General features: G+C 39.2%; 1 protein-coding gene across 4 annotated transcripts in view; it reads right to left on the reverse strand.

Moving 5' to 3' along the window:
• Rbks (ribokinase) overlaps nt 1-10,031 on the reverse strand; it is a 96,847-nt gene that overhangs the window by 58,132 nt on the left and 28,684 nt on the right. For 3 of the 4 annotated variants that reach the window (XR_001236972.1, XM_013522606.1, XM_005400521.2), the window contains exon 3: nt 249-312. Coding sequence is in view for 3 of the 4 variants with exons in the window: in XM_013522606.1 (XP_013378060.1) it covers nt 249-312 (64 nt within the window). In the remaining variant the exon portion in view is untranslated. Of the gene's footprint in view, nt 1-248; nt 313-7,507; nt 7,647-10,031 lie in introns of those variants that run through there. The other variant, XM_013522607.1, reaches the window with a different exon arrangement.

Raw genomic sequence — 10,031 nt, forward strand, 5'->3', positions numbered from 1 at the left:
ACCTGTTTTTTCTGTTCACATATCCATGAGATGAAGGCTTGCAACCTCTGATCCTTTTATTCCCACATGAAGGGATGCATAAAAAAGAATTCATGAGGGGATATTTAAGCAATATCAGACAAAGCTGTGCCTAAAAACTTTCTGGCCACCAGGGGAGGATCTAATAATTTCATCCTATGTTCAATTTTCTTCTAACAAGATTGCAGAAGAAAGTTATAAACACTAACTTTAAAAAAGATAAATTTTACCTGTAGAAATATCATTCTGTTTTAGGTTTTCTACATAATCATTGCCAAAAGAATCTTTGCCAACCTGTACCAAAGAAATGATGAACATTAGATCTTTTACATTTAGTAAAATGCTACAATGTAGTTTTTAGAATATTTAGCATTTTGAAAGGGCATATCTGCACAGTACTTTATAAACATTAATCAATTAATCCTCTTAGTGTAAGATGTTAGACTTGATTTCAGCCCAAAGAATTGTTACATATTGCATTAATGTTTCATTTATACCCTACCTAAAATGTGAAGCAGTTAATGATGGTTACGAGTTCTATAGCTTTATTCTTATTTTGATCTGTTCATTTGACAACTGCACTGAGATGGCGTTGTCCATCATCAATCCTCAATAGATATGAAGGATTGCAGTGTTCAAACTACAAGGGAAGACATTTTTATAACAACTTGCTCTGTGTTCTAGAATCTTCTTCCTTCTGATGGCACTGGGATTGAACCTAGGGCCCTGAACATACTAGGCAACTGCTCTACCTCTTACCCATACTCCCCAGCCCTAGAATCTTCTTATCTTTTCTGACTTTGATATGAGGGACAAACAGCAGGGAATTTTTAGTCTTAGTTAACATGGGTTAGTTGATACAGTGGGATTCTATTGGTTTTGCATTCAGGCATCCGTCCTGTGAATGGCACTTTGAACTGTCCTTTGCACAGTCATTCCTATTCTATTCATAGACAACATGATTAGGTTGGTCAGGGGACCTGGGACTGATTATCACCCTGCTCATAGTGATAAGTTCATGAATGGGCATATGACCTCAACCAGTCCACTAAGAATTAATCCTGGAAATCTCACTGAGACTACTGGGGAAGATCAGTTTTCTCAATAAGACTTCTAGCTGTGAGACAATGTAAGCTGGGAGTTACTGAGGAGTGTTCCCTGGAGATGGCCTGAACAAAAAGAGCAAACAATAAAAGACAAGGGAATGGTGACAGCCATAGCTACAGACTGCTAATAGCCTGATGGACATCTAAACTGCCTCAGTACAGCTCTGTCATTGGGTTTTTCAGTTACATGAGCCAATACATTCCTTTCTTCTCCCGTAAAGCTATCCTGCTATCCTGAATTTGGCATCTATTGTATTTACCCAAAAAGTCATAACTAGCTTCAAAAGCCAGTGAGCTTACTCTGACCCTCAATCATACTTCAAGTAGTTGTGCTTTTGCCTGGATAGAGAGACCAAGTTCTTGCTTTGTGGCCCACTTTGGTCCCTGGCTCTCCCTCCACTCTGCCAGAATGACTGTGAATCCTAACCATCTCCTCACTTCCCTAGCTTTTACATCAGGGACTCCTCTCTGCCTGGCCAGCCATTTCCTAGAGGCCATGCCTCTGGGTCTAGGGCTCAGCTCCAAAAGGCTATTATTGCAAGGTCTGGCATCAACTGCTGGCATGATCACATACACCTCCTTCTGCCCTGTTCTGGCCCAGGCCACTGGGCCCCTCTGCCACTGAGCACCTCTGGTGTCTTCTACTATGCTTCTCTGATGCTAATGCTTTGTCTGACTGCCATCTTGCCTGGACACTGACCTGACCTCTCCAGTTGAGGCTACAGCAGAACTTATTGTAAAGTGGTGGGTTGAGAGTCAACTATGACCCCTGGATGTGTGTTGTTTCTCCTACTATTTAAAAAAGTACTTTATTTTTAAAAGTAGTTTTAGGTTTTCAGCAAAAGCAAGTAGAAAGTACAGAGTTCCTGTATAATTTTTTTCTTCCCACTCTCAACTTCCATTATCAACATCCTGCACAGAGTGGTGCCTTTGTTATAATCCACGAACTTACACTGTCACATGGAAACTACACACTTTACATCAGGGTTCATTTTTTTCCCCCTTCAATCCTGGCAGTTGTGCCAGGGACTTTGCACATGCTATGCTCTGTGAGCTATGGTACATCCCAACACTGAGATTCATATTCTGTATGTTTTATAAATGTGTAATACCATGTGTCCACCATTATATTACCATAATGGATAGTTTCACTGCCTTAAAAATCCCATTCTTTGCCTATTCATCTCTTCCTTTCCTCAGTTACTGGCAAGCACTGATCTCTTCATTGTCTCCAGTTTTACCTTTTCTAGAATGTCATATTGTTGGACTCAAATAGCATGCAGCTTTTCCAAACTGGCTTCTTTCACTTAGTAATATGCACCTAAGGTTCCTTGGTATCTTTCTGTTTCCTGATAGCTCACTTTCTTTCGGTGCTGAATAATATTCCACTGTCTTGATGGACCACAGTTTACGTATCCCCACTTGCTGAAGGACATCTTGCTAGTTTCAAGTTTTGCAAATTATGAATAAAGCTTTCACAAACATTCAAGTGAAGGATTGTGCATAGATGCTTTGCTGTCTTTATTAACTTAAGAAAATATGACACTATGGGTCAAACCAGGGACTGCATGCTAAGCAGGTACTCTACCTCTGAACTACATCCCCAGCTCCTTTTTAAAAATCTTTACCCAATATCAACATTAAAATATTAGGAGACTACATAAAAACAATTTCCAGGAGGTCCTGGAAGTTCAGAGGTTTTGGTCACAGTCCTGTGAGGCAAGAACTGAGAGGTGACTGACCCAAAGGTGGTACAGGCTTGCTATTGCACCACAGCTTCTGCCTGAAACTACTACAACTTTTGCTACCTGCCTAGCTCCAGTACACCATTAGGTCTGCAATTCTCAATTACTAGTTTTCTGTCTTGTAGTTAAGCACTACTTCAATGGTTTTTCTGTGTGCCAGGTCTCAGCTACACCTGGTATATTCTGTCCTTTCACAAAAAATTATTTTCTTTTTGGATACATCAATAGAAAGTAACCTAGAGATTCACTTTGGTCAAGATCCCCGGTGAATGAGGATAAGGTTTTAGACTCTGCACATCAGGTGAGAAGGTTTTTGCTAAAGAAACAGTTAATATTTTAGGCTTTGCTGGTTATAGGATCTCTTTTTCAACTCTGCCAGTACAGTGTGAAAGCAGCCAAAGAAACAAGTGGGTGTCTTCATATTGTTCCAATAAAACTTTATTTACAAAAGTAGGCAATAAGCAGGATTTGTGTTATGGACCAAAGTTTGCTGATTCTTGATTTAGCTTCCATATCTGATACCTTCTTCACCAAAGAACACTTTTCCCTTTATTTCTTTTCTGGAAATGCTGCTTAGGCAATAATCTCCAACAATGTATAACACTTTCTTACCAGAGTTACTATATTTACAGTATACTGTCCAGCAGCAAGCACTACTGTGGAGTAAGTTCCCTGATGAAGTAGCTCACATGCCAAAGGTATCCCTTATGAGAGGCCAAATATTTATCTGCCAGCTAAGTGCAAAACTGTACAGGGTCACAGGTCAAAGATTCATACCAGAAACAAATTCTTTGCTCTCCCATTGTCTTTCATATAATAGTCCTCTCTCATGGGCAATCATAGAGTTATATAACTGGGAAGTTATCAGTATAAGAATGTTAGAGGGATTAAGAAAACGTCATTTCCAGGTGGATGGGGCTTAGTACAAATTAGGGCAATCATTGGTTAACAGTTTTATGCAAAGTCTGGTAAAGGGGAACATCAATGACAGCACCGAGAAATGGAGGTGATAATACAGACATTAGGGAGTACAGGGATTAGGAAGATTGTTGTAGAGAGGAGAAAACCCCAAAAGCATGCAGCTTTATCGTCAAGAAACTGATAATGTCAAGGGATCGTAAGACATACAGAGACAACCATAATCTAGGCAGACTAGTACATGCGTCAGAGGCATAGTTCAGAAGGGATTTCATGCTTATAGTAACTACATTTTGGAGCCTTGCTGTGGTGGTATTCTAGAGACTACTATGGTTGTTTTCTTTTTCCTTCTCAGGGAATTACTTGCCTTGCTACATTTCTTACTGATGGTTATGTTTTTGTTTTTGTTTTTTGTTTTTGTATCAGGAATCAAACTCAGGACCTTGTGCTTGCCAGAAAGGTGCTTGTACCGCTGAGCTATATCCCCAGCCCGATGGTTATGTTTTTAGCTTTATTCTAATAAGGATTTCCTGACAAATCTGTTTGGCTGGGCTTCTAAACTCAGTGTGAGAGTAAGAACAAAATACTTTGTTTTTGCCTTCTCTGATATTAGCTTATTAAAAGTGAAAGTCTGACAACTTGAAACAATGAAGTAATACCACTGCTAGCTAAGGAGAAGAGAAATCAACTTTAGCTCCATTAATTTTGAATCTAGATTATAGTAAAAGAAGCAATAAAAAGAATAGGAAAACAGTATTTTCACTTGTGTTATGGAAAGTAAAAGTCTCTTCCTCCTAGCTATGAGATTTGGGACAAATCACTTTAATTCTCTCTGAAACTCAATTTCTTTATGGGGAAAGTCATAGCATGTTTGCTGTGAGGAGAAAATAAAATAACATCTATGAAAGCACATCTAAAACCATAAAGGATTAAGTAAAGCTTTGGTGCTCCTCCTCTTCATGGCAGCGGGGCTGTGTCTGTAGCCTTTTCTTAGGGAAAGGGGCAGAGGGTACTGCTGCTTGCATTCAGTCTTGATTTGTTTGGTATGTGGTGGTGCAGGCCAGTAAACATGGGGCTTCATGCATACTAGACAAGGGCTCTACCACTGAGCTACTCCCCCAGCCCTGAATTCAGTCTTACAAACTACTTTCCTGCTCAGCTGGTCCCAATTTTTACTGTTGCTCTTTCTTTTCAAACAGAAGAATATCTGATCCTAAGAGCAAGAATCTGGGTGCATTAAATACTTCTGACAGTCATTACTATTATTATTCTAATAAGAATATTAAAGCTTCCATTAATGATTTGGTGTAAATAGTACTGTTCAATTTTAGTATATGTGCTGCAGAAGCGAGCACACTAGTGCTGTTCAATAGTTACCATTTATCCTGTTATTCTGATGAGAATAATATTATCAAATGGGGGTATATCTGTGCCTCCGGCCTTGGGAGTAAGTTTTAAATGTTAAGTGGATCCAACTCATATACTAAAATGTGGATGAAAACATTGGAAGTCAGTATCCTATTTAATTTTTTTTACTTTAAAGAAAAAGAAACAAAAACTAAAAACCAAAGAACAAAATTTCAAAACAATATAAGAGGGTAACAATGGTTAATACATTGTGTATGTTACCTTTAAATTAGTTACTCAGAGTATATCAGCACTTAATTGTGCAAACAACATTAGCAAAAACCTATCTTTCCAATGAACCGAGAGAAATTAGTAGTATAACTGTTTTAACTATTTTTTTTGTGTGTATATATGTATTTTTCCTTCCTTTTTTTTCATTCCCCTAAACCCATCTCTCCAGTACCCTATTTAAAATGGCCCTCCTTTTTATTGTGCATTAGAGATGTACAGATGACAAATACTAGTAATATTTACTAAGTAGTAAATACTTAGTAAAAATTGTTTTACTAACAGAATGCCATCTTCCCTAATTCCGCACCCTGAAAAACCTTGTATATGTTCCTTCAGTTATGTTTCTGGACTTAAAAAAAAGAAATATACACCTCCCAGCATCTTTGGCTTGCTTCTGACTCAAATTCAAGCTTCTTTCCTGGTTTCTGGAAACTGATAATCAGAAGTTCGAAGAGTAGAGCTGAGCTTTATTTCCTGCCCTTGAGAGCTAAATGAGAGTACCCTGACACACAGTGAATACTACAAATGGGAGTCCTAATAAAAACCCTGTTATAAAGCATTAATGGATGAATAAAGACTATTGTAAAGGAATCTTTGGAGGCTCTTCTGTTTTCTCGGTCACACTTTGGCCACCAAATGGATAAGAAAACTTCAAATGCAAGCATTTTGGCCATGAGGCAAATGGTGCATATGGAAGTCAGGAAACTTGGAGTCTAATTTCAGTTCTGCCATTATCAAACTAATTAAAATTCTTTGCGTTTTGTCTCAAATTGTTCCATCTGAGCCAGGCTGTGGTATGGGAACTGGTGTGAGTTCTCTCTGGTAGGCAGAAAATCAACGGTTCTCGATCTTGGCTGCACATTAACATGTCCCAGGGAGCTTACAATTCTGATGCTCTGTTTCACACTGGGCCAATCAAAGCAGACTTTCTGCAGGTGGGACTGCAGTAGGTGATTACAGTGTGTGGCCTTGGTGGAGGACCACTGGGTTGCAGATTCAAAGTCAGGGGATGTCTGTAAAGCCTTGTGTGTAGGAAACATGAAGAGCACAGTCCTGGTTGCTGCTGTTCTGGTGATTCAACTAAGTGAGAGACAGAAAGGCATGGCCTGCAGAATCTGCTCGGGCAAGGGGCCTGCTAGGCCTCTAACATGGAGATAAAGATAGGATACAGCAAGAGAGGTTTCCTTGGCTTCTATTTACTGACTCCAATATCAATTTCATGTAGCCTAGGTTTGCTTCCTCTTGCTTCTATTTTTTTGCAAGTCATATTAGGCAAATATAATCAGACTTCCATTGGGTAGGGTGTCACATGCCAGGAGTCCTGGCTACTTGAAAGGCTGAAGCAGGAGGATTTCAAATTTGAGCCAGCTTGGGTAACTTAGCAAGGCCCTGTTTCAAAATAAAAAATGCTGGGATGTAGCTTAGTGATAGAGTGCTACTGGGTTTGATTCCCAGTAACAGAAGAAAAAAAAATTGATTTCTCTTCAGATTGGTCAGTAGAAATTCACTATTAACTTGATATTGTCACTTGACTGTTAGAACTCAATGTGAATATCACATGTTCATGTCTATTTCCTTGCCTTTACTTCTGAGAACTTAGAAGTCCTCTCCTTCTCTTCTACCTACTGAAATTTTACCTGTTTTTCAAGCACCAATTTAATGTCTACCTGCTCTGTTTTGGTTGGTACTAATCTCATTTCCAGAACTCCCACAGCATTCCTAATCAATTCCATAATTCAAAGCCATTCTAATATTATTTGCCATTCTATATTTGTTAGTTTAGGCTTAAGTCTTACTGGAAATTCTAGCTTGAAATATATAGGTCCCTCCCCAAGCTCTGCATAGTAAAGGTGTTCACTAGCATCTGATCATCTTAGTTGCCCTTCTGTTCTACTTTCTTTGGACCCCTGTTATTCCTGGAAGGGACATGACTACAAACACCCAGAATATCCAGTACTAGTTGTGGCTGCAGAATGGTTTTCACAAGGTTTTGTTCCCAGCTTCCCTCTTGAAAGCACAGTCAGCAGTAAATACCTTTGGGCAGAAAGGTTCTTAAAGTCCACATAATCTGAAGTAGCCTACCTGGGTGAGCATGTTCCAGGTAAAAGAAGCCAGATCAAGAGCACCCAGGGCTAAGAACACAAGTCAAGGCATCACACAGAACCCAAGATGCGCTGGAGACCCCAGGCTCAGCTCTGCCCCGAGCGTTGTAGAGCAGCAGCATTTGAGACTTTGCAGTTGTGACATGCTCTACTCTCCACTGCCCAGCACACGTACTTGAAACGAAACCTGGGTGATTGAAAAATTCTATTTTTATTTTTATCTCAATTACTTCTAAATTTAAATATCCACATGTGGTGGGTAGTCACTGTACTTGACAAGGCAGCCAGACACAAGGCAGACAAAAGGGCAGGTCTACAAGGAGCACAAACCCTTCCTGCAGTAAGGGTGCTGAGGGCTTCCTTCACTCTGACCAAGTGAGGTTCTTTCGGCAGTGAGGGCCTCAGTGTGCTTCCCTGGTCCAAAACTACGATGGCAGTGGGGAGGGTAACTTTAGTTAGCACTATAATGTAATACATTTCTATTTTTCAAAATCATGGAAGAATGGTTGTTTGTTTAGGCTTCTTGGAATCTTTTAATGGCAGAAACCACTTAGTAATTTCATGTCTTAACATACATTTGCAGTAAAATAAAACACAGAGGACCAAGACGTCCTATCCAAGGTCACGCAAAATTGAATACTCTGCTAGAACAGTTATCACATATATTAAAACAGGTCACAGATTTTCAAAGAAATATATGAAAATATAATTAATGCTAAAACCAAGCCTAATGCCATTCAGTCTTTGTGTTTCAGACTTTCAGTGACTTTTTGGTGCCTGAGGGTTACAGTGAGCAGCCGACAGAGCAGACAACAAAACTCAGCAGTTGCTGTTTTGAATAAATTTTTCATATTAACTTTTAAACTTGTCATTTGTGGCCTTATCATAAAAGATACAAGAATATATAGGATGTCAAGTTATTTAAGATTGTTTGTTGTTTATATCACAGATAAGAGAGTATTTACCTTGGTAATGTTCTCTGATATATGAAGTTAATACTACAATCTCCATTACTAGGCCCAGCTGTCTGAGAGTAGGGTTATGTAATCCAATTGCCTTCTTTCTTTTCTATCATTTCTTCCTATTTAAGATGACATAAGATATGTATTGTTTGTGCCCGAGTTTGGACATGTGGCCAAGTGGATTTAGCCAGTTGTCTCTCAATAGAGGTTAGGAAAGAACAGGTTTCACTTCATTATATTTCACCTGGACAGACCTGACGACACATTCACAGTCCTAACAGACTGCTTCTGTCACTAAATCTCTTGCCCGAACTTTCTGAACAAAAACCGCTAACAACTCGTATTAGTTTAGATAATCTCTTGTTTGTAAGAAGCATGACCAGGTAATTTTTGAAGGAAGGTTATCCCTAGTTTGCTGATTCTTGACCTGGGTCATTTGGGTCCATGTCTGCTTGCGGCTTCTGTTCATCTGTACAGAAAGCAAGGTCCCTGGGCTCACACTGGGCCCCTGCATCTTGAGCTGTTCATTCAAAATGGCTCTCCTGAGTTGCCTATGTTTGATGTTTAGAAATAACTTCCTCCTAACATTTGGTCTCAGTGGAATGTAGGAGGGAATATTTGTACAAATTAGGTGAAGTCTTATCAGGGATGTCCTAGTAGCCTCTTTTCCCTGGGAAGAAGACTTTCATTTTCTACACTATATTCCCGGATTTTTAAACTGTAAAGACTACTTCCAATTATACTGGATGGCAGGGATGGCCCATGACTCAAGTGAATACTGACCACACAATTCTTTTTTTAAAAAATTAATTAAGTTTATTGGGACATTCTAGGTATACATAATAATCACATTCATCATAGGGAATTTTTACCTGTGCATGATACATCTTCTTTTATTTTCCCCTTCCCCTTCCCCTACCCTTCAACCCCTCTTCCCCTCATTTACAAAAGCTTTCTTCCCATTTTCTCTTTTTTTCTTTTGCCTTCTTTCCTTTCCCCCTTCCTCTACCTCGTTCCCCTTCCTAATTGAACATTTTCTTCCTGTTTCATAATATCTATTACACATTTTAGTCCTTATTTACCCTTTGGGTTTCTCATACCACAGAAACAATATGATATTTATAGATGATCCACACAATTCTTTTATTTATTTATTTAATTATTTGATACCAGGAATCAAACTCAGGACCTTGTGCCTCCCAGGAAGGTCCTGTGCCACTGAGCTATATCCCTGGCCCCACACAATTCTTACTGTATTTCAAGTGTCTCATCATTCGTGTGTCATTGTATAAATACTGATGTAGCCCTTGCTTATTTTGTAACAATATCTTGACAAATAGCTCTCCCTAACTCAATGTGTTTTTACCTGGGCCATCAAACAATCTTATTTCATCAGAGCTTCACTTCTGTTTTTTTTGTTGTTGTTGCAGGCAATAGTAGGTACATAGGGAATTTTCTACCAGTTTTCTCTTTGCCCCATCTATTCATTTGTGTGTGTGTGTGCGCGCGCACGCGTGTGTGCGTGCGTGTGTATATATATAT

This window comes from Chinchilla lanigera, unplaced genomic scaffold (genome assembly GCF_000276665.1).
Source record: "Chinchilla lanigera isolate Chin_1 unplaced genomic scaffold, ChiLan1.0 scaffold00068, whole genome shotgun sequence".
NCBI classification, from domain to species: Eukaryota; Metazoa; Chordata; class Mammalia; order Rodentia; family Chinchillidae; genus Chinchilla; species Chinchilla lanigera.